The following is a 24,657-nucleotide window of genomic DNA, read 5'->3' on the forward strand; positions in this document are numbered from 1 at the left end:
GCACAGTGGTACGAGAGGGGTAAACTGGCAACAGTGCTGCCACCATTTTGGATTGTATGTGGTAATAGAAACAGCACAGAATAACATCTGGAGACAAGATGAGCAAGGAGGAAGTGTGGAGTCAGAAGTGTATCATTAGAGTCCTTAAGTTACAGCATATTTGGCCATATGTCGATGCTGCATGCTGATGTCGCAGTGGAGCAATGTTTAGCTGGTGGACTGTTCGCGAGTGTTGTTTCGCGACATGGTAACAAATTTTCATTTAATTCAGTCACATTCTACTTTGACACCAGACCAGTGATGTCAAAAGGATTTCCATTTCAAACAAAAATGTAATACGTTTGACATTAATCTGACACCCAGCGCGAGCTGGGAATAAACATTATCACAAACATTAGAAAACCACTTTTGCTTTTAGGTTCACACTTACTGCAGGTTCCACTTTGATAGTAAACAAATGGCTTTATGATCATCTGTCCTCTGTTTTATTCTGCAGCCGCGTACACAAAAAATGTGTACACAATATATAATAATATTAATAATAATATATATAACCATCATCATCATTTCATTCCAGCAAAAATAGCACTTTAAAGTTGTGAGGGCAGGCCAAAATTCCCCCACATGGAAAAACACACACACAAACACACACAAACACACACACACACACACACACACACACACACACACACACAAAAACACACATAAAAAACACGCACACATTCGTACAGGCATCCCCAGACTGAGATTTGCTCTCCGCTGCGTTTTGTCTCTCTTTGTGTCTCTCTCCCACTTTCTTTGTCCTCCCCATCATTTCCTCCCTTCATTGTGTCTGTCCTTGATCTCCAGAGAGCCTTCGGGTGAACAAAAACCCCAAACAAAGACATAATCATTCTCAGACTGTTCGCCTAATTCTCTGCAACTGTTTCCTTTCTCTCATTCTTCCTGTCACAATCACACACTCAGCTATAAAGACCGTCTGAGACCTGTGGGCATCTTTCCTGTCTTTATTCATGAATGGAGAAGGAACGAAAGCATTATTTCTTGATTCAGTCAGATTCTTTCATATATTCCCCGGAAGTCTGAACAGTCCACTTGTTGTCATGGTGATAGATGACAGATGAACCAGTGAAATAATCACTGGCATCTTGTCAGTATGTTTGTTATGGACATTCATTCCTAAACATAATGCCAAAATGTAGATTAAAAAAAGAAAAAATGGTCCGTTTTCAGTTTTGAGCAGGAACAGAAATACACCAAAATAAGAGTAACTGTAACGTGTGTTCTCATCCATCCAGAACAGTCATATTGTCTCATCTGGGACATCTAACTGGTGCCCATGGGAGTTTCCATCGAGGGTCCTCATGGGGTAGCCCAGATGGGATGATCAGGAACCTTTGATGGGCTCAAATGAAGAAGCAGAGGAAACATGCCTACAAGGTAGCAGTGACAATTCAAAAAATTCTACCACAAAACGAGGTGGAATATCTCCAAAGAACAAATTATAACAAAGGAATAACAAATAATTTCAAGTGTTGCCCAAATGTCTGGGAGTTGTGTGTGTGTGTGTGCGTGTGCGCGCGTGCGTGTGTGCGTGCGTGCGAACGACTCTATACACACACTCACACACCGTAGTGTTGTGCCTGAGGGGTTGCCATGGTAACAAAAGCTTTGGCAGTGGCAGCTATCTGGTAGAAGATGATGTCATGGTGTTTGGCTGCTGCTGCTCATTGTCACCTGGCCTATTTTGGAGGATGCACGTGTGTGTGTGTGTGTGTGTGTGTGTGTGTGTGTGTGTGTGTGTGTGTGTGTGTGTGTGTGTGTGTGTGTGTGTGTGTGTGTGTTTGCACGGCACACACACATACACACACAGCCTCTTTCTTTGTCTGGAATATCAGTGAACACAATGGTGTACTATAATGTAGGAGGTAGTATCATACATGAAGGAAACTATGAGTACAACTAGAAGCCCTACAATTAAATATTCCACAGAAAAAGATATAAATAACATATTACGTTATTTGGAAAAATGTGTTGTACTGGTACATGTAAAGGTGATAAATGACATAGAAACAAGATGGAAGGAAATACTTTGAATGATGTCTAATATAATCAAATATGTAAAAAAGTTTTCCTACTTATTAGGAGAACCATCCAGCTGAAGGAAATGAGCATCTTATACATCTTATTAATATGCAGAAAGTGGTGAAAAGCCAGCTGGAGTGTGTGACACTGTTTCCACTGATCCCAGTGTAAGTGTTTCCAGTGGCTGTTGAAAGTCAAGACAATACAGAGAGTTGTCTGAGCATCTGAGAGCATGATCACTTTCCATGACTCAAAGGGATATCCCACGCTGCCTCTCAGCCTCATTTCCCCTCTCCCCCTCCCTCCTCCTCCACCTAACATGGTAACATCCCTCTTGTCTTTTATAGCAGTTCTCTATCTGACCAAGCTGAAGGAAAATGTTGAATATGGATGGGTGGATAGTTAGATAGTTTGGGATGAGCAGGGAGTTATGAAGGAGAGGTTAGGGTGAGTGTCAGCAGTAGCAGGAAACGAGGGTCCTGGAGCTCAAATCAACTTGATTCCCATCGTTCCTGTTGCGTTACCAGACACCCCTCCTTTACGCTGTACCACCAAAGAAGAAACGTCTCCCTCAGTCATGGACGTGTAGAGTGAAACAGATAAACCAACGAAGGAGCAAATCAGTCACTCCTGTGAAAGCTACTCAGTGGTGCATGAAGTAAAAAAAGGTTAGACGCCTCGTGAGCATGCTCACTGGAGACTTCTACAAGCCAAGTCCTCTAACTTCTGGTTTAACCCTCACTTTACTTGAATGGGATTTAAACAAATTTACAATCTGCTCTTCAAGACTCACCAAACTAAGCAAATTATGATAGTATAATGAGCCATTTCAAAGGAGTTGTGACTCGGAATAAAAAAATAAGGTATAAGTTTACTGCTACTTCTTTATTGATGTGAATCTGTTGGAAATTGTGTCGCTGGGCTGCAGTGCATCCCACAATGGACGCCATACTCGTAACGGTTTGGCACCATGTAAAACTAGTTTCAGCTGCTTTCAACCAATCATTCTGCTCTAGAATAAAATGTTCTGGCACGCTTATATTTCTGTTAGCAAATCATAATGATTGTGGGCGTGACGAGCTCAGGATGCCGCGATGGTGCTCTGACAGTAGGCAAACGTCCCCTCCATGACCTCCTGTTTTCCAGGAGGTCATGGAGGGGACATTTAGGGCTGCATCTTCCTCTCCACTGCCACCAGGCCAGCCTTCCTGCTCAGTTTGTTTGATAAATCCTTTAGGCACTGACATGAAACTTATTTCCACTATTCAATAAAGGTTTAGTATTGTCCACGGATATATAGGTCCACACATTTAACCCTGCAACCTTCGTGTGGGACTTGAATCCAGAACGCAGCAGCATTCCCTCTCCTCCTCCAGAGGATTTCTGCTGCTCAAAGAGCCTTTGTCCCTACATGGCTGGGATGTATAATACTGTTATCATAGCCATATCATATGAAATGAATGAGGAGATTGTGATCGATTTGTAAATGTCTAACAGAACCTGCAAACATTTTCTCAGAATTTTTAACATACTACAGTAAGATGTGTAACTTTGTACACAAATCTGCAAATTTAAATAGGATCTGTAACAACCTCCAAATATATGAACTTGCCCATGACAGTATTGGGCAGCTGAGCCTATGAGGTGTAGCTTAGGGAAAAGAAACTCTTACATATTCTCTCACAAATTATTGAATTCTAGAAGAAAGGTAAAGTTTTATCTGGTTACAACATTCAGGCTCCAGGCCCTGATGGCAGCAGTTCTTTGTTCTACTCCAGCAAAGTGATGGTTCCAGTTTCAGATTCGACCCAATCTGACCTTCAGAGTTTTTTGGTGGAAAATGGATGTATCAACAAATAGCAACACAAGTTAGACACAGCAGATGTAATACATTTACAATATTAATCATTGTTCTTTTCAAAATGTCAAATATTTCACAAGTGTTTCCGCAGAGGTGGCCAGAAACGGATTGAGTCATGACTCCATTTCAGAGTTGAGCTGTGGTTTGGATAAAGACTCTGTCATCAGCGGCGGCCTGTAGTTCCTGCTGCGATTGGAGACGATAATCTGATAATGGCAGGCCCTCTGATCCTCCGATCTGCTGCGCTGCTGTTTCACACATCCTTGCTGGCAGTGATTTAATGACAAAGCAGATAAACACACATGACAGCAGTCGTTCTCCTTTCATGCTATTTGCCCTCCTTGCTCATGTATTTCAGTTGAGCCTCATTCATGTGAAGAAAGCATGTGAATCCAGCTCCAGTGCAACCAGCTGTTAGCTAGAACAGGTTGGAATTTCCACTCATCTTATGCAGGATTTTGCGAGAACCAAACACACCGACCAAAATGTGACTGAAGACTAACGAAGAAAGTTGGGGATTCATTTTGATGAAAGTTATAAGAATGATAGTCCCTAGGTTGAGAAACAATTAATTCAATTTTTGAACTGATCCATAATGTCATGGCACGGCAATAGCAATGGCATGTACAGCAACAAAAAAGAAAAAAAAAATGCTCTGGAGATGTGTGCCTGCTTGCTTGCTCAATTATTTCTCAGGAAATTGGGTTTTATGAAAGTTTTCTGGCACATCTCTACTACATCTGGAAGTATTTTTCTTTGCAAACCTTGGTGATTGACAGTGAAAGAAGTATATATTAGATATCAGGAGTATAAGGAGTTACAAGTCCCATAGTTTGATAAACAAATTTGTGCCTATGCATTTCATGAATAACAGCCTTTAGTTTTTATATATCTGGATATGTAATTAATGTTATTGCTGACAAATGTCATGTGGGATGATTGCTAATGGCTGTGCAGATAATAATGTCACTCTTACTCGTACCAGCATGCCAAGAGGTGAAGATGCAAGCTGCACGTCTGTTACTTCTTATCTGTGTGTGTGTGTGTGTGTGTGTGTGTGTGTGTGTGTGTGTGTGTGTGCGCGCGCGCATGTATGTGTGTGTGCTTACATTTGTGTGCTTCTTGTGGAGGGCCGAGGCAGCTGGCGTGTTGGGCTACTTGCTGATAATGGAGTCTCTCCAACGCTGCTAATGAATTGACTCCTTCTCTCAGGCCACGGGCACATGCTGCTATCTCACTGTGTAAATAAGAATTCTTTTACGTTGGTCTTATCCGAAGAAAAACGCTGTTGTGTGTGTGTGGAAGTTATCATCCACAACCAAATGTGATTCATGCTTAAAATCAGCAAATATGAAGAACATGTTTAATGAATTGCAATGGGCTTGTTTCAAGCATTAATGTTGATTATTGGTGTTTTATTTTTCCCTGTTTGGAGCAAGACCACGCCAGCATGCGGGTTCCTCAACGTGTCTTCAAACCACATCTCATTTATAAATAGATTCTTACTGGTATCCGACGGCCGCGAAGATCCTTTTGTTGGCAGGAACGTTTTCCTCCAGACTCAAGCACTTAAGACACTGAAACAGCACTTATAGTTCCCCGGTTCAGATCAGTATAAAGCTGCACTGACTGTTTCTTTTAGGCAACACAGCAAGTCCAACAGACATGGATTGTCTTTTAGAGTTCTGTTTCAGCCAATAGTTCCATTTAAGTCACACACACGCGTTTGTGTTTTCTTAAGTGTAGTATTATTTTTGGACTTGCTTCGATGCATCGTCTGTGCAGACATACACACACAGACACACACAAACACAAAAAATTGGGATTTACATGATTTCTGTCCGAGGTAAATTTGCACCAACACCCTGTTTACAGGGGGACATGCTTTCGATGTTTCAGTTACATGTATTTTTGAGGCTCTTCTTTTAGTACTGCACCAGCTCCACCTCTGTCAACAATCATAACTCATACAGTAAAACACGGCTGTCTGACGTGTACATGATAATTCCGTCCCTCCACGCAGACGAACTCTGACCTCGGCCTTTGTCGCTGACAGGAAGTGGCCCTCGGCTCATCTCGTTGTACAGGAACTCTACATATAGTGACATTTTGCTGGATGAGGCCTCTCTGGATGTCATCTTCTTCCTCTGTCTGTCACACACTTCCTCCTGTGGCTCACACTCTTTTTTCCTGTGTCTCTGGGGTAAAAGGAGGAAAGGTTAGCTATATCTACCCTGTAATGCCCTTCAATGCTTTAATGCTCTGAAGAATCTATTGTTTGTTTTGCAGGATCAACTTAGTCAGTTTGCCCTCACTTGAATTTGACACACCCATTCATTGAAAGAGTTAGAATTATTTCTATGGCTCCACAAGGGCAAAAATTTTGGGCCAGTCAGTCCATCCATCCATTTTCTTCCGCTTATCATGTTAAGGGTCCGGGGGGGGGGGGGGGGGGGGGGCTGGAGCCTATCCCAGCAGCCTTCAGGCGGGAGGCGGGGTTCACCCTGGACAGGTCACCAGTCCATCACAGGACCAACACATAGAGACAGACAACCATTCACACTCACATTCACACCTACGGTCAATTTAGAGTATCAATCAACCTCGTCCCCTCTTGATGTCTTTGGACTGTGGGAGGAAGCTGGAGTACCAGAGAGAACCCACACAGGAACAGGGAGAACATGGAGACTCCACACAGAAAGATCCTGTGCTCTAACCTTCTCGGTGTAAGGCAACAGTGCTCACCACTGCACCACCGTGCCACTGGCCAATCAGTCCATCCTGTTTTTTTGTATTTTTTTTGTGAACACTTCTCTTGAATCTCTTAAAGCCATGAGGTAAATTATCTGAATTTACCACAAATGTCATCTTGGACTTAAGGATGACCTGAAAAGATTTTGTAGGTCAAATGTCAAGGTCACTGTAATTGGCACACGTAACAGATGCATATAACTGTGATTTCTATTGACTTTCCATGTTTTAGGATATTAGTCAGTCACTGTGCCCAGACATTTGACTGGTTCTGTGTCTCCTGTGAATCTTTATTCTGTTTTGACCTTAATAGCATCAGTCATGACATGACATGGCCAAAAAACCATTCTGACATATCATTTAAAGGAGCTGCAAGACGATAAGCTGTCACAGCTCACCAAGGAGAAAGTTGTTGTTGTTGTACCGATGTCACCTTCTTCAAGCCACTACTGAGGATGCACTAACCGAAGCGTTTCACGCTCAGCTCGTAAAGCGTGTAAACACTACGTTTAGCTTGTGGTTTGTGAGCCGCCACTGGATTACAGCGAAGCCTTGGCTGTCAGCTATATGGAAAACTGGAGCAAAGGAAGGATTGCAGACACCCAAACCTCCATGGCCCCTGTGTCTCCCACCAAAATGTAAGTGTTCTGAGTGGTGAGAGTTACTCCTCCCTTTGCTGCACGTGTTCCATGAAATTCCTCAAATTCCGTGATCAAAGTAAAGCTTCACACAAAGCTCATTCCTCTCTCCCTCCGTGTCCAGCAAAGTTACTGATCAACCAAAAAAAGTTTCAAAGGGATTACAGGTGTATTCATAGAATATTACAAATGGCACACCTTGAAATCATAAGCAGTTAATAATGGAAAAATTTAAATAAATCCAGAACGAAGAACAGGGTCATGCAGGAAAGCCTTGTCCAAACACATTGGAACGGAAAGTTAAAAAAAAAATCAAATTCCTGTTTTTAAACTTTCTCCTTAGATTTTGGCTAAATTTAAGCTTTTCTAATGGCCATTGTTGTGTTTATTTTTAATTTCTAAAAGGTGCATCCTTTTGCATAAGCTACATTTTCTATTTTAAAAAAAAAGAAAGAAAAAGGTCATTTATGTGGCGGATCTCAACCCTTTCAAACCTGGAAGGTCTTGTAAAGTTGAAGAAGATGAAGACAAAGGCTGGCGCTGGGGTGTTGTCGTACTATGGGTTCATACCACATGTGAAGGAGCAGTCTTACATCCTTGACCTGACACCCACTCCGGTCTGACCTTGTCTTTTGTCTTCCACAAGGAGACATAAGAAGCATATATATTGTGTGGTCACAATCTTTTCATTCGGAGTATAATGTTTTATCCAGAAGCTAAAAGTCACCACATCTCCTCCCTTCTCATTCCTTTACACTGAGCTGAATTACTGTTGGATCCTTTTAGAGTTTCAGTTGAGTGATTTAAACTGTTTTGTATGATGAGACACCTCTTATTTATCCTCCTCCTCTGCCTTCATGTATATGCGCTGTAGCACGCACTCATGTGTCATGTCATGTGGTCCCACCCTTCTTCCCACGCCACATGTTTACTCCCTTTCTGTGGTTTGTTTCTAAAAACAGATTGTCTCATTTGACAACCACAGAAAAAAAAAAATCCACCAAAAAACAAAGTAATCCTTCAGACACCCTCATCTTTCACGGCTACTGTCATGAGCGAAGAACAATCTGATGTCAAGAGAAACCATACGACTGTCTCTGATTCCGCATTAAAATGATCACGTAAATATTGTCCTTCTTGTGTAAAGTTACCTGGACAGAAATAGGGTAAATGCAAGTGCGCGCACACGCGTGTGTGTGTGTGTGTGTGTGTGTGTGTGTGTGTGTGTGCTTGTGTGTGTGTGTGTGTGTGTGTGAAGAGACCACAGACAACTAGAGGGCGTGAAAACTCTTAGAATTATGAAGAGAGAGACATTAGGCGGCTGGACAAGATACAACCAGTAAAGAAAGTATCAGCTCTGACTGCTTCTGTCCTTCCTCACCATCATCAACATGAACATATGCGTTGCTTGGATGAAGCAAATGCATTGTATAAATTGTGTTTACACACTCCATCCATGTTGAAGCTCTAGAGTTTCACTGGATTTAAGTCTGACTGAATGAAACACTTATTTCCATGTAGAATGGGAGTTTTTGGTCAGGTTAGTTGTTCCCTCTGTCTCTACTGGTCCAAATGGGGTTGTGATATGTCCTTGCTTTGAAGATACACTCAAAAGTTCAGCAGAGCTTAAATGAGGTTCAATCTGAGTAGTGGGTGTTTCAGGGATTATTTTAAGACACTAATGATAGTGTTTTCTCCGCAGGAGAAAAACAGGAACTCAAGGAGGTAGTTTTGGCTCATTTTGAAGGCTATTATTGTTGACAGTTGTGGATGCTATGGATATCTGCAGCTGATACTACATAGTAGTCATAGAGAGTTTTTTTTCCTTCAATTTTGAGGACATGGGATGTAGCTTCTTTCTATATTAGAATTCATTTGTGGCCGCAAGATATGATTTGTTTAAAAAAAAGTCCACACATCCATCCATTCACCCATTTTCTACCGCTTATCCTGTTCAGGGTCGCGGGGGCGCTGGAGCCTATCCCAGCAGCCTTCGGGTGAGAGGCGGGTTTATACCCGGAGAGAACCCACGCAGGCACAGGGAGAACATGCAGACTCAACACAGAAAGACCCTGTGCCAGAGCCGGGTAAAAAAGTCAAATAATTGAATTGAGGGAACAATCTATATCTTGCAGTGTCACTAAATTAGGAAGGAAAGTTACATGAAGTCGCCACAAATTTACTAAATTGAGGGAGCAACTTATATATTGTATCCACAAAGTAACTAAATTTCTTTCTTTAATCAGTACAAAAATACAACTGTTTTCCAATCTCTCTCCAGTTTTTTCCGCTTATAAGAATTTTCCTCTGTCTGCACACTGACTCTTGCCTACCAGAGTAATATTTGTAGCCAGATGTGTTTGTTGAGGTGTTTGTGACACACCTGTCTCCTTCCCTTCCATTCATGTACATCCTCACATCCTGTTTCCAGCGTAGTCTTTGGCACTGCGTCTGTGGCATCTATTGTGAGGGAAATTCTTTTCAAAACACGACCCAACATGCAGTGTCTTTAACAGGCTGGTGAATGGGAGCTTAGCATCTTTAGCATATGAATCTCTACCTAGATGTTCACCGTTGTACCAGTCAGGCAGGATCCACATGTCCATTTCAGTCCTTCAGTCCATCCATCACACCTGACACTGTACTGTAGTCGCTAGATGGCTTAAAAGAAGATTACTGTTCAGTCAGAGGAGGAGTAGCACAATTTATTTTGCTGAATCTCATGTTTTAAGTTTTTTTTTCCTTTTCTCAATCGTCTACTTTTTGTGGTATCTTGCAAAGCCTGTGGGTTTTTTTCCCCAACATCTAGATTTTTCCCCTCCGGGTCCCTAAAAAAATGCATCTTTTTTCACTTTGTTTTAACTTTCTAAGCAGAAAGACTCGTTTTTTTTCCGCCCATGATTTTCCATGTGAGAAGACTTACTTTGTAAGACCAGGTGTTGCGACCCCAGCTCAATTGGGGTAATGGACACAAGATGGAAAGGTTGCAGTGAACGGTAAATGTTAGCTAAGCCATACTCCTGAATGCTAAGCTACACATACCACAATAAAACACAAACTACACATCACTACTGAAGTATAATGGTAAACGGTTTGGGAAGCGGCTCATGTCGAATCATCGCAGCAATGAGTGAGTTCTCTATTGGGCTTAAAAACATCACGATGCAGCAGCACCGCTGGTCTTTATCAGTCTGATGAGCAGCAATCGTCCGACCAAACATCTCTGGGAGATGGCACACTCTGATTTGCATAATCACACACAGTTTAAATACAAGATTAAGAGGTGCAGAGCCCAGGCGCTCCACACCAGGGTTCTAAGAAAGGGAACTAAAATTTGAAAATAGACTCTATAAATCAATGTCCATCAAACGTCATAATATGCTAATATTAAAATAATGTGCTAATATTAAAATTTCAACTTGGGTGAATCGGGAAATAGGTAATATCACATTAACATTGGTGGAGGTCAGCCCTCTGAAGAGTTCCCTCCTCTAATGTTCTATAGAGGGGAAACTAGGGAAATGCAATGAGCAGCTTCCTCTGGCAAGCTGGCAGGGAAGCTCGCCAGGGTTAAAACACAAGTGACCGGTGTGTGTGTGTGTGTGTGTGTGTGTGTGTGTGTGTGTGTGTGTGTGTGTGTGTGTGTGTGTGTGTGTGTGTGTGTGTGCGCGCGCGCGTGCTTGTGTGTGTGCAAACAAGTGACAAAATCTCTCAGAAGTGTTGACAAGAGTTAGCTCATCTGGTTTCCAGTACGTTGATAAATGAAGAGGAACAAGTGAGAAGTTCTTCACATAATACATTCAAAATATAATACAATATAATACATTCGAAAAACAAAGAGATGAATACATTTTACACTATAATAGTGGGCACATTTCTGTTGAATATGCACAGCGTAATTGTGTCTTTATGACATGAACAATCACTCGAGCTGACGACAAAGAATAACCCCTAAACCGTAATTGTAAAACGTTGCATCCTTTTCTGTGTCTCCACATTCCTGATTATCTTCACATTGTGGAGTCGGCCCTCAGCCCGTTTAAATGACCAGTTTGTTTGTCCCCTGAGGACGAACTGCTGCTGCTGTTGCTGCTGTCCAACAGGCCGGACTGCATAATTAACCTCCTCTCAATAAACTTCACCCCCTTGAGATGCCCCTTTCCCTCGGCTCTTTCCCTCCAAACCACCCTGTCTGAAAGTGACTGGGAGTAATATGGATCATATCATCATGGACTGTATTAAATGAAATAGCAGCTTCATCAGTCCATGTCATCACATGCTATCAGATTAGAGCGTTCTGCTGATATTAAAACAAATTTGCCAATCAAATCACTGTCAATTCTGGTGATTTATTTGATGATAAAGATCTCCAGCAGCATTCCGCTAGCCCTTGGTTATAGCACTCTGATCCGCATCGGAATTGTTGGCAGCGTGTCCTTCTTCCCTCCCTCCCTTGACATTTTTGAATTCCAACTAAATGGCTAACCTCTTGTCCTCGCGTTCATAAAAAAAAAAAAAAAAAAAAGATTCTTTCATGTGTGAGGAGAGATCCAGGCCTCCTCGGCAGAAAACAATGCCAGGCTTTCGGCCCTGGCACGAGAGATCAGAAAGGGAGGGAAGGAGGGAGAAAGAGGAAGAGAGAGAGTGTGTCCAGTTACAGAGTTCCCGCTGCCCCCCCCCCCCCTCGCGCTTTAATGTGGTGGGAACTCACACGCACAGCAACAGGGCACATTGATATTTATTATGTGATGTAGGAGACCATTAGTACAGGAACTAATGGTAAGAAAGTATTACCAAGGTGATATGTTTGTTTGTTTTTTGTCTAATTTTACAATAACGAGTGCAATATAAAGGAAACTTATATGAACTGGCTAAACGAGCTAACTAGCACAGCTTCTAGAACACAGAAGCCTACAAGAACCTTGACCGGCATGGGTTTTCCATGTCTGTTTCTGACATTTTGCGATCAGCGTCACATAAGTAACCTATGATGCTGATGTTTTGGGACAATCTATTTTATATTATTAGATTTTCTAATTCATTGTTGTAACTCAAAAAATACAACAAAAAACACAAATAGCATTCATAAATCTTGAATTAGGCTTAATTAATATTTTTTCTGCACTCTTATGTATGTATACACTTACTGTCAGGTGTAACCCAGGTTTCAGCTGAATAAATCTCCATAGGTAAATAACTACATAATGCATAAATAGATAAAGAACAACTGGGTTTATTACGTAGTTTAAAAAAAAAATCTGATTGATTGCGTGTTTGTAATTAGTGAATCTAAATCAGTCAAATATATAAAATTTTAGCCATGAAAAGCATTTAAATTGTTCAAAAATATTTTGGTTAATGTGTGAATAAATTCACAGCTAAACATTAGAGGTCAAAATCTTTCTTATTTTAAATTTTCCATACTTTCAGAACACTTATCACATCTTAGGCAAATGACTCTTCTGCCGATAAAGTTGCAGTAACAGCGTTTATCAGCAGATAGCAGCATCTCCTTGTCTCTAATTTGTTCTTAAACACTACAAGTTTTTATTTGCTCTCAGTTCAGTCTAACAGGCAGGAAGTAAAGCCTGATGATTCGATCTGAAACATTCTGGTTCCTCCTCTCTCAGTAAATGAAACATGGCCGTTCAGTCTACACAATTTATGTTTTATTAGTAGTTGACATTATTGGACATTTGTATTATGATGACACAGATCTCCTTCTTGCTTCAACATGCTCAACATTTATTTCTGAATTTTGTTTTTCATCAGGTAGATTCACTCATCCCCTCTCTCCTTTTTCTTGTCTTTTATTCTTTTCATCACTGCTAACACACACACACACATACACACTCACGCACACAAACACACACACACACACACACACACACACACACACACACACGCCCGCGCGCTCTAGTGCTGGAATGTAGGTCTTAGTTTAGTGAAGCAAGCAGCAACAGGTCCACCTCCTGGATGGGAGTTTGCACCGGTAGCTTGAGACAAAAGATTCAAACAAAGAGTCAATCTGTGCTTCATGGAAAAGAGCAGAGCTGTTGAGTTCGCCTGGGATTTACTCTGTAGCCTGTTAAATCAAGTTCACACTGATAGGCTTGAGCCAGGAGCAGCTCATTGCCATGGAGCCTTTGCATTTGCTGGACAACTGGAGGAAGGTAATGATCCTATTTAATAACAACAAGATAGCGTTGAATGGGATTTCTCATGGGAAACCTGAGGGGGAGTCTAAGTTTCATGCTTCTTCCAACTCACATAAGTGTTATTAATTCATGAAAGAGTTTTACAGATGGAAATTTTAAACATTCCTTTTTATTTTCTGGATGTTTTGTTGTTGGAGGCTTGCCTTAGGCTGACTCAGCTGAATCTCATTTCACGGCTCAGTCAGAAGAGCAAATATGATGATATTGCAGCAGTCTTTCATTCTCCTTAGGGCAGAGAGCATCACAGCCATACTTTCCATCCCTGCTGCACATCATTTTAAGCATGCAAATGACTCCGGGTACACTTAGATCCTCTGCGATTGCAATAATTATGTGTTTTCTAATCTTTCCATGCAGGTTTTTGTGTTTCCTCCCGACCGCAAGCTTCTCACATCTCATATAATGGATACATAAGTGTTTTTTCACATGCAGAACCTCACCACTTAACATGTGCACTGCTAAAGACACAGGATATTATTTATAGCCTTTACTCTGTGCTGACGTGATGGAAATACCCAAAAATGAATGAGCAAGAGAGGAGGAATTTGTGGTGTGTGTGTGTGTTTTTATAGAGACAAGAGATCAGCCAAAGTGGTGGATTTCCAATGAGTGTGTCAACTACCACAATATTTCAACATGTGTGTGTGTGTTTAAGTATGTGTGTTACTTCCTCAGCAGCCAAAAGAGCGTGTTGATAAATACCCTCCACCATCTGGTGTGTGTGTGTGTGTGTGTGTGTGTGTGTGTGTGTGTGTGTGTGTGTGTGTGTGTGTGTGTGTGTGCTGACAGTACAAATCTCATCATGACAAATTAGTGTCTGCGCAGATAGAGGAGGTGGAATCCCCCTATGGATCATCGTAGAAATCGTCATCCTGAATAAAAACTTCAGAACAAAACACAGATACTCAGCATCATTTCTTCCCACAGGACCTTCATGTGTCTCAGAGTGCTGCGGACATCTCCGAGGACATGGACCGCCTGAACAGGAACATGCCTGAGAGTGGACGGCAAACCCACCAGGTGTTACAGGTGTGTTTTGGGGGAGGGGTGGGGGATGAAGATGGATGGGAGCTTAGATAGAGAGAAGAGGAATGAGCTAGAGGCCTCCGATCTGGGCTTCATTGTTCTAAACCTTCACTGATGTCATCAATCTGACCGTATATTTCCAGTGTGTATCCACTCATACAGACACACACACTCACACACACAATGAGCTCTCTATTCTTCACTGGTAACTGCACCCATTGATGTAGAATGTCAGAGAATGAACTACTGAGTTGAACTCTAATATACACAGAGCTGAACTATTCACTGGCTAAAAAAGACAGCAGCGGCTCTGGCAGTGCATCTTGGGACATGTCCTGACAGCATATGTTGGCGTGTTATAAAGTAGGAAGCTTCCGCCAGAGTCAGTAATTACACAGCTCTAGAAACAAGGTCCCACCTGGTGGGGCTGACAATCCGATCAGGCCTCAGAGCGCCTGACGCATGCCATTGTCTGTGGATTCAGCTGGCGTGATAGAGAGGGTGATGAATAAGTGTAAGTGGGGCGAATGTTGTATAATGTCGATGCTGTACTGGTCAAATAAGAATATAAGACATTGAATTGGATTCAGTTTTATTTATATAATGCCAGGGCATGACAAGTTTCTCTAATGGATCTAATCAGTTGTCAGTAGTACCAATCTAATTAGGTAGGTATCCTTAAAGGTACAGAGTTAAGTACTCAACCCTAGACATCATGGAATATAATCTCGGTGGTAACAATTTACAAAGAGGGTGCATTAATGATAGTTAATGTTTAGAGAACCATTTTAGGTACTAATCATACGCCAGTGGTATTAAAAATCTGGGGTGAAGCGTTACACAGTTATAAGAGAATTCATAAACGGTTAATTACACTTGGGTAATGCTTTCTCAGCTCTCTGATGTGTAATGAAAAAAAGTGTTTCCATGTAAATTTTGCACATACATACTGTAGTTGTATAGAAGGACTGGAGACCTGTACTATAGGTTAAAAAACGTCAGCTATTCAGAATTAAGCAATGCATGTAAATGTGAATACTGCAGTGACTTTATTGTGCGTATAGACGATGTAAAGCCAGGCTGTTGCAGAGAGCTCCACATGGGAGCAGCAGCACACTTTGGATGAAGCACTGACTACTGCAGCGTTGTCTCCCACTGGCACCTCCCCTCTCTTCCCATCACTCCCAGTACACCCCCTCCGCCATGCCCACCAGCTAGCCCTTTCTCACCAATCCTCTTAGACTTGATCCCACTCCACTGCCGCCACCACTACAATCAGATAATCCTATTAGGACACACACACAGACACGGCTGGCAAAGCGGCCCCGAGTCTGAGTCAATGATTGCGTACACAGGTTGTAAATAAGAAATGTGAGGACTCAAAAGTGGAACAAAAAGATATAGTTACAGATATCAGTCGGTGCAGCGAGCGACTCCACACCCACCGCGGCTCATTTAACAGTTGACCTGGCACAGAGTCTTATCAGCTTCAGTCAACAAACACCATGCAGCTCACAATAAATGTGAAACTCATTTGATTATAACTTTGAGCTGATCATTCACTCATTAAAGTCCTGCTGAATATGCAATAATGGTGAATTATAAAAGCAGCACACCGGGTTCCTGTGGGTAAGATAGATTTATATGTCACCTTAATTGATCCAGCAGGGTTCAATTACAATGTTAGTTTTCACGTATTGTCACAGGAGGCAAACCAGGGAGAAAATAATACAATGAAGGATGACCGGGTTCCGTTTTGCTGCTTCAGTTTCAGAGTCTTGATGTTACTCGCTTGGTGACCATCACAACAATTTTGCTAACTAAGACACTTGACTAAAACAGAGCCTGATTTATATGCTTTAATTCAACAATTGCTTTACCTACTTTGATAAGCTGAAGAATAAGTGTGCCTAAAAGGAAAAAACAAAAATATGCGCGACTTGTTCTGTGTAATTTGTTTTGGGGATTGTGTGGTGGTGGATTTCTACAATATCCAAAACAAAAATTAATTCAGTCCATATCTTATGTCAATAATATCTGTATGAAAATATGTTTATATGGTATTCACATTTCGTATGTACTGAAAAACAAGTAAACATTGTTAATTACAAGTATTTATTCCTACAAGGGTTGGAAAACCCCCCAAAATAGTATATTTATTATTTGCTCATCACTGATGACAGGTAAGGAAGAGGAGACTTGAGCTGAACTGGGCGATATAAACCACAGCCACTGGACTAATACAATATATTTAAAAAGTGATAAATATCCAACCAACACTGATGACATACCAATATTATCCTGCATCCGTTATTTGTCGTTAATTCCTTGATTTATTATCACATACAGTGCAGAAATAGGAAATTCATTAGAAACTCACTATGTTGCCACTTGGTAGATGAGATGGTTTCAACAATGTCTGTTTCAATGTATGACTGTAGCTAAGACATAAAAAAGTGAATTTCTGTGATTTAATTATGGTGCTATTTTAATCAGCCGTAAAGATGATCAAAATATGTCAGAACATGTTCTTGCTCTCCTCACTCTTACATCAGAAACCCAACATCCTAGCTTGATTTTGAATCAGGGGTAATTTAGCAAAAAAGATGACTAAAAAGCAGCATCGTCTTTAAATCCAGGCATTGCTGCACTTTAAAGTGCTCATCGCAACTTAGCTTGTGGAATGGCCTCCAGGAGCTTCATGTTTTTAAATTGAAGAGCGCTGTTACCATAGCGACAACCACCCCATCCACCGCCGCCCCCCTCTGAGTCGAGAGTGCACGGTGATGCCGCGAGGCTTAGATGCACACACACACGCACGCGCGCGCGCACACACACACACACACACACACACACACACACACACACACACACACACACACATACATATGCTTCCCTTACTATGTGGTGGAGGAATATGTAAACATCACCTCCCACTGTGTAGATGAGCGCTGCAGCTGTAATAAAACATTCTCACAATTTCAGTATCATGCAGAACCACTTTCAGCTAATGAACAGGAAATGATGGCTGACTGAATCCCATTCATAGGGAGCCATTTGCAGCCCAGACGTGGTCGAGCACATAGACTCATAGCATGTGACCTCTTTAGGTTTAGCGCACACACATATGTCCACTATATCACATTGCATACAGAACTCTAAGTGACATTTGGTTTGAGGAAGCATTGAGTGAAAGTGTGCAGTTCATTTCTATTGGAGTGGAGAGAGAAACCTAATAGAAGCTGCTGTAGAAGTAGGTGTGGTTGTTATCAACACCTCGTTTAATGGTGTGATAATGAGTGTACCTCATGTTTCAGATTCAATTTTTGTAGCATGTGATATCCATCACTACTGTGAATGTTGGTGACCTTTGACCTCTCCTACAGAGCACTCCGCTCGATCTGACGGAAACTGGGAAGGGACTGAAGTTCCAGGCAGAGCGCCCACATCTGGTGAGCCTGGGGAGCGGACGCCTGAGCACTGCCATCACTCTGCTGCCTTTGCCTGAGGGTGAGAATGACAGAATGAACACTGTTTGATCTTCAGAGAATGATGGAGATGCAACACACCTACACTAACACACACATATCCCATCCATCCATGCATCCATCCATCCATCCATCCATCCATCCATCCATTTTCTTCCACTTATCCTGTTAAGGGTCGCGGGGGGCTATTCCAGCTGCTTTCAGGTGAGAGGCAGGGTTCACCCTGGACAGGTCACCAGTCCATCACAGGACCAACACATAGACAGACAACCATTCACACTCACAGTCACACCTACGGTCAATTTAGAGTATCAATCAGCCTCGTCCCCTCTTGATGTCTTTGGACTGTGGGAGGAAGCTGGAGTACCAGAGAGAACCCACGCAGACACAGGGAGAACATGGAGACACCACACAGAAAGATCCCATGCTCAAGTCAAGGCTCGAATCTGGAATCTTCTTGCTGTGAAGCGAAAGTGCTAACCACTGCACCTTCGTGCCACCCGCCACACATATCCCATCAACCTCTTTTCATATGGAACCTAATCCAAACCCTAAGTGATTAATACTTACCCGTAAATTTAACACTTCCTCTATTCACGGGTTAAGAAATTCAGAAAATATGTTCTGCCATATTAGCACCGCTCTTTTGTCCCCTAAGGATGAGAGACAAACAGAGTTAATGTGAGTGAACTGGACTTTGAACACATGACACCAACCTCTGGTAGCTTTGACCCTCCTCTCTTGTCTGTACTCCCCCTCGTTACTTAAGAAACTCATGGATTTGAGTTGAGGAACACTGCAAAGTTATTTCCAATTGTAAGAGCTCTTTCCTAAACCACTCAAAATAATCTCATATGAAAGCTTCTACATGGTCTCATACTGACACATCTCTGGTGACCTTTTATTTCTTCGATCTTTGCTTTTCGTCCTGTCCAGCTCTGATCTATTTGTATTGGCTTTCATGATTATGACTGTCACCTTTTGGCTTTGTCTATGTTTTCTTAAGATCCCTTCACTGCTGTGTGTCCACAAACCTTCTTTTCTGAGTGAAACTATACGCAGGGAGTGTGTGTGTGTGTGTGTGTGTGTGTGTGTGTGTGTGTGTGTGTGTGTGTGTTTCTTACGTGTCTGTTACATTCTTCAAGGATATAGCCTTGAATTTCAAAGTGTGTTCATCCAGCTGTCCAAGGTAACCCAGACGTCCCGCTCCCCAACCACCTACTCCTGCTCCTCCTGGGGGACCCTGGAGCACTTTCAGGCCAGATGAGATACAAAAATTGTGTGTTCTGCATTGATCACAAGGCCTCTAACCAGCCTGATGTTCCCGGAACACCTTCAATGAAAGGCACTCAGGACAAATTCTAATCAGATTCCCAAACCACCTCAGCTGACTCCCCTTGAGGAGAAGCAGCCGTTCTATTCTGAGCTCCCTCTGGATGTCTGAGCTCCTCGCGCTATCTCCTATCTCCTATCTCCTATCTCCTAACTCCTACGCCCAACACCCCTCACAGGAAACTCATTTCTGTCCCCTCAGTGTGCTCTCATTCTTTGAGGCACTACCCAAATCTAGTGACCTTCGATGAGGGTTAGAAGGTAAATCGGTAAGTTGAGAGCTTTGCCTTGTGGCTCAGTTTCTTCGTCGCCATAACACAGCCATGCAGAGCTCATATTACCGATGACACTGCACTGATCCACCTCTCTAACTCATCTTCCAGTCACTTGTGAGCAAGACCCAAAGATACCTGACCCCCTTCACTTTCTTCCGACCCTGATAATTGGTTAAGCAGAGGGAGACAAGGTACTCTCATGGAGCCAGGTCTGGGAGGATCTCCTCATCACAATCCCAACCTCTTGATTTTGTTTATTTGATATTCTTTGACTGGTGTAAGGAAAACCACCGAGGGTTATTGCCTGAACTGCTGTCGCTCCATACGATATGAAGCAGCCACTGCAGACGAACTCAACTTCAGAATCAATTCACTTCACTAACTATCTTCTTTTCCATCACCACAGGCCGGACAACTCTGGGTCATGGTCCCATGAATATCAACATCCAGGGTCCCGGGGTGGCAGCACAGCACTGCTACATAGAGAACAGATCAGGGATCATCACGCTGCACCCGTGTGGGAACCTCTGTGCTGTTGACGGACTTCAGGTGACACAGCCTGTCCGCCTGTCCCAAGGTAGGAATCTGCTCAGCGAGGGACTGACTGACCGTTAGCTTCATTAAAACCTATGATTTGACTGCGATATCCATCTTCTTGTGTTTATTCCTGTCTTCGCCACAGTGGAACAAACATTTCAACAGACCAATGACTGTGGGTTAAAGGATCTGGGAATTCTGTTTAACTCAGCTGTAATTTCACCTGCCTGTGTGCGTGTGCGTGTGTGTGTGTGTGTGTGTGTGTGTGTGTGTGTGTGTGTGTGTGTTTCCAGTTACTGTAAGCCAGAGACCTGTCCGTCAGCTCTCTGCCTAGTCAATAGAAACGCAGTGAGAGAGCCAGCAGGACTGTTCAATGAAGCGCCCAGTCAGTGGTTTTAAATAGCCATCAACTGAAGACCAGGCTGAGGTTCCTCTGTTAAAGAACGAGCGTCACTGTGCCCAGGCATGCAAGTACAGGAGAGAAACTGATCAATTTTTTTCATCTGCCTCAGCCTGAGGGGATCTGAGATCAAACAATGTTGAACATTTTGCGAGGAATGATTTTGAAATTCCCCAGAAAAGGAATTGCTTCTTATACAAGTAGAGAAGGCAGGTTAATAATGTGACTGCAGGCTTTTTTGCTCTTTAGCAGAGGGATGTGTTGCAAACACAATAAATCTATACATGTATTCCCAAAAGTTTTTCCCACACTTGATGTTTGCTCTTGGATCAGATAGTGGCACTCAGACCGGCGAGAATTTTTCTCAAGACATTTTAGGAATAAAAGTACTAGGTCACAACAATGTACAAGACTTAGCACCCGACCTCTTAAAGCAAAAGTTCATCCAAAGGGGACTTTGTCTTTTAATTCTTCATAAATAGGTGTCTAAGGCTGCAAATAAAAGTATTTTCACTCCCGCATCACTTCTTGGTGTCTCAAGAATGCAGAGAGAACCAGCCATGTATATATTTGGCTAATGCTGCCCCATTGCCACAAAGTACTAACAACAGCAAAATTGTCCAAAAACATCAGTTAACAAAGTCTCAAGGACATTGTCCAGTATAATCCATGTTTTCTTTATCCAGCTGTGCACTCAGTAATCTACAAAGACTTAGGATCAGAGCTAAAACACTGAGCACTAAAAACTGAGCTAACTATAACCCGTTCCATTTAGTTGCACGTTCACGGTAAAGTCAAGCTTGACCAGCTGGCATGTTCAGTTGAACCAACCCATTTGTTCAAGATGGCAGTGGGGAAACATTCCTCTTGAGCTCAAGACAACTATTTTTTGCGTACTTGACAGGCGAAGCACAATGTTTGGGTGAAGTGATCGCTTTCTGTCCACCTCCACCTCCAGATAGAGGTGGGGGGGGGGGGGGGCTTGCTGAGACTCCACAAAAGTTATTTTTCTCTACTGGCTGACTATGGCAGCTCCTTAGTTCCTCTTTAGTTTGAAACGGTTTGGGCTCCTGACGCGTGACAGCTGTTATCAAGGTTAGGTCTGGATTCCAGTCTCTACTTCCTGAAGGTTAGGGTACCGTCATCGTCATGGTTACATTAACAACCAGGAAGATTGCCGATCCAATCTAATGAGCCGACGACACAAGCTACAGGATATTATGTCTGGGGTGCGTCATGCAATAAAGTGGGTGTGTCCTATAGTCTGCAACACTGCAGAGACACACCTTTCTGTTGTGAGTCAACCTGCTCCTATCAGACAAGCTGTTGAAGTATTCAGAGCAGTCTGACTCATGATATGCGTACTCACAGGGATTCTTTATATTTACCTTTACATCATTGTTTGAAATGCTGGTCATTTAGTTAGCAGTGTAACACTCGCAGTAAATGAATTCTGATCTGAAAGCTGAAATGATTTTATGTCTTCTATATAGCACATTCCCTCAGTTCAGCGTGAGCTCATTTGTGAATACAGGCTTATTACCTGGATGCTACACAGGATTACTAATGATATTATTCTGCACCTAGTACATTGTTGGAGGGCCTGTTCTTTCTCAGATGGGACCACCACAACACGGGGTCCAAGGGGAAACAGTACCCTCCATTTTTACCTCCCTTGTTTGGGTAATAATAGAAATGAATTCTCACAAACAATGACTGGTTCAGTCACAGTTTGTTGCAAGATAGAATAACTGCTCTTTTTAGAAGGGTTTGTCCTTCAGCTGTGCTGTGATGTAACCAACAACACGAGTGTATTTTGCATCATATTACGCCATGGCGGTGCTGCTTAGACACTCCAAGAATGAAGTATGTGATTCGTCTGAGGCCAGTGTGTTATGAGAGTATAGAGACGTTATTCATCATTAGTCACAGTGCTTCCAGGGAGTGACTTCCCCTCCACGCTGCTGCCGCTGCACTGTAATCGCACCTCAATCTCGAATGGCTGCTCAGCTTTACAAACGTTGCTTGATATTCTACATTACACGCACCACATGGACTCATGTTATTTATGAACTGAATCCAGTATTGAGCAACTAGCGCAACTCCGTAACGTGTGTATTTTAGAACATGTATGTCGTATGTTGACCAGGTCCCTGAGTGGGTGATATTTATAACATCAGCTCTACCCTGGAAAGGTCTTACTTGAGCCCCACGGGAGGATTAAGTTGAAGAAGAGGTACAGTTCAGGTTTTTTTTTACAAAGCAGCATTGTTGGCTTTATTATTGGAGGTGGGTACATGTGTAATTTTACTGCAGGAAGTAGATCAGACTTCACAGGTCAAGTGAAGCGCGCAGACTACGATGCATCATCGTGAGCTTGCGCTAGCTGATAGTGGTGATCTAATGCTGTTGGCATTCAGTGTTTATTCTTTGTAAATAAAAGCTCTAACTTGTTAAAAGTTCTAGTGAAACTCAAGAAGCAACAAGTCAGCAATGTTACAAAATGAAAACATGCTCAACAAGTATTCAGCGGTAAATCCCCTCGGATTTACAGTATCAAACAGAAGAGCCGGTGGAAGGAAATCCCTGCCAAAAAAAAAAAAAGAGTATGTAAAAACAGATCCAGTTTGTTCAAAGCCAGAATGAGCGTGCATGCAAAGAGTGAGAATGTTGGACATTGCTGCAAATGTTCCACAGGTTCGTAGCAGAAGCGAATTTTTTTTAGAGAGCACTTATGTGTATTTTTATGACTTCAAAATAAAAGTCTGGCTTCACCTTTGGTCTTTTATGTGCTGATAAAAGAAGTGAGAGCTGTTCTTTAATTATAGCAGGTCTTCTGCTGTAGTTTGATGACATGTTGCTTATGAAAGTCCTCTGACTTCAGTGCCGGAAACAGGAAAACATTATTGCTTGTCATAATTTACCAAATTTTGGATTGCTAATTGTCTGTTGTGTTTTGGATGATATCCTCATCAATGTTTAACTGATTTCTTGCTACTTTTCTGGTAATTTCTTCAATTTACTACTAATTTTATGCCTTTTTTTTAAAGACAGTGATTAGTCAATTAGCAACAACAAAAAGTAAAAAAAAAAGACCACTACGCTAAAGAATTCACGAAAAAACAACAACCTTTGACTGGCCTGTAAGGAAAAAAAGTTTCAATTTCCAGGAAACTTCTTGCATTTTCCTGATGTTTTTTGAAAGAAATGAAGTAAATTTGGTTGTACAAAAGGTGATTAAATAAATTATTGAAAAAGGTACACTAAGCAACTGAAGAAATTCAAATTATTATTATTTTACCATCTTATTAGCTATGAAATTACATAAAACTAGACTGTAAAAAATGTGTGCAAAATCTTTGCATGTGACATTTTAAAAGCTCCTATCAGTGAGACTGGATCTTTTTTTGTGTTTAAATTCGTATATCACGCATCCATTTAAAAAAATTTCTCTCTATATAAGCACAAAATGAACAAAACCCCTATTTGAAGTCAATATGATGGACCCGAGACTCCACAGTTTCGTCCTGGACTAAACTGAGGTGGACCTGCAACTCTCCTGCGGGGTCTTGCCCCCCACCCACCCCTCTCCATCTCTCTCTCTCTCTCTCTCTCTCTCTCTCTCTCTCTCTCTCTCTCTCTCTCTCACTCTCTCTCGCTCTCGTTTCCAGTCCTGACTCAGGGTCTCCACCTTCCAGCTCCCTGCTCCTCCTCTCCGGATCCTCTAGTCTCTCTCTGCTCTCTGACAGTCCCGAGTCTGTTTGAGTCTCTGACTGAGAGCCAGCTGCTTCCTGGAGGAGCCCCGGCAGCAGGAGACAGCCTAGCGGGGAGGGAGACAATGGACAGCGACTATAAGTCCCGCAGCTCATTGAATGAACTGGGATCATAGACTGGGATGTATACCAGCGCAGAAGTGGATCAACTCGTGTTTGAACAAGTGAGCAAGCAGACAGCTGCCGTTGGGATCATTCATATATCTACAGAATATATTAGAGTCTCTTTTAGGTTATTATCATAACAAAAGAGCGTCGGGACAAAACCCCATA

The 24,657-nt window shown here is 42.2% G+C and overlaps 1 protein-coding gene across 3 annotated transcripts in view; it reads left to right on the forward strand.

The window, feature by feature from the left end:
* Nucleotides 1-24,657, forward strand: part of phldb1b (pleckstrin homology-like domain, family B, member 1b) — a 95,125-nt gene that overhangs the window by 11,546 nt on the left and 58,922 nt on the right. Inside the window, exons 1-4 of one of the 3 annotated variants that reach the window (XM_086215998.1) lie at nt 13,296-13,508; nt 14,481-14,582; nt 17,966-18,089; nt 20,081-20,251. In XM_086215998.1, the coding sequence (XP_086072124.1) occupies nt 13,473-13,508; nt 14,481-14,582; nt 17,966-18,089; nt 20,081-20,251 (433 nt within the window). In that variant the 5' untranslated portion in view covers nt 13,296-13,472. Of the gene's footprint in view, nt 1-13,295; nt 13,509-14,480; nt 14,583-17,965; nt 18,090-20,080; nt 20,252-24,657 lie in introns of those variants that run through there. The other 2 variants (XM_086215999.1, XM_086215997.1) reach the window with 2 other exon arrangements.

Source organism: Aulostomus chinensis, chromosome 10 (assembly GCF_037954235.1).
Source record: "Aulostomus chinensis isolate RoL2024-O1b breed Wild chromosome 10, RoL_Achi_v1.0, whole genome shotgun sequence".
NCBI classification, from domain to species: Eukaryota; Metazoa; Chordata; class Actinopteri; order Syngnathiformes; family Aulostomidae; genus Aulostomus; species Aulostomus chinensis.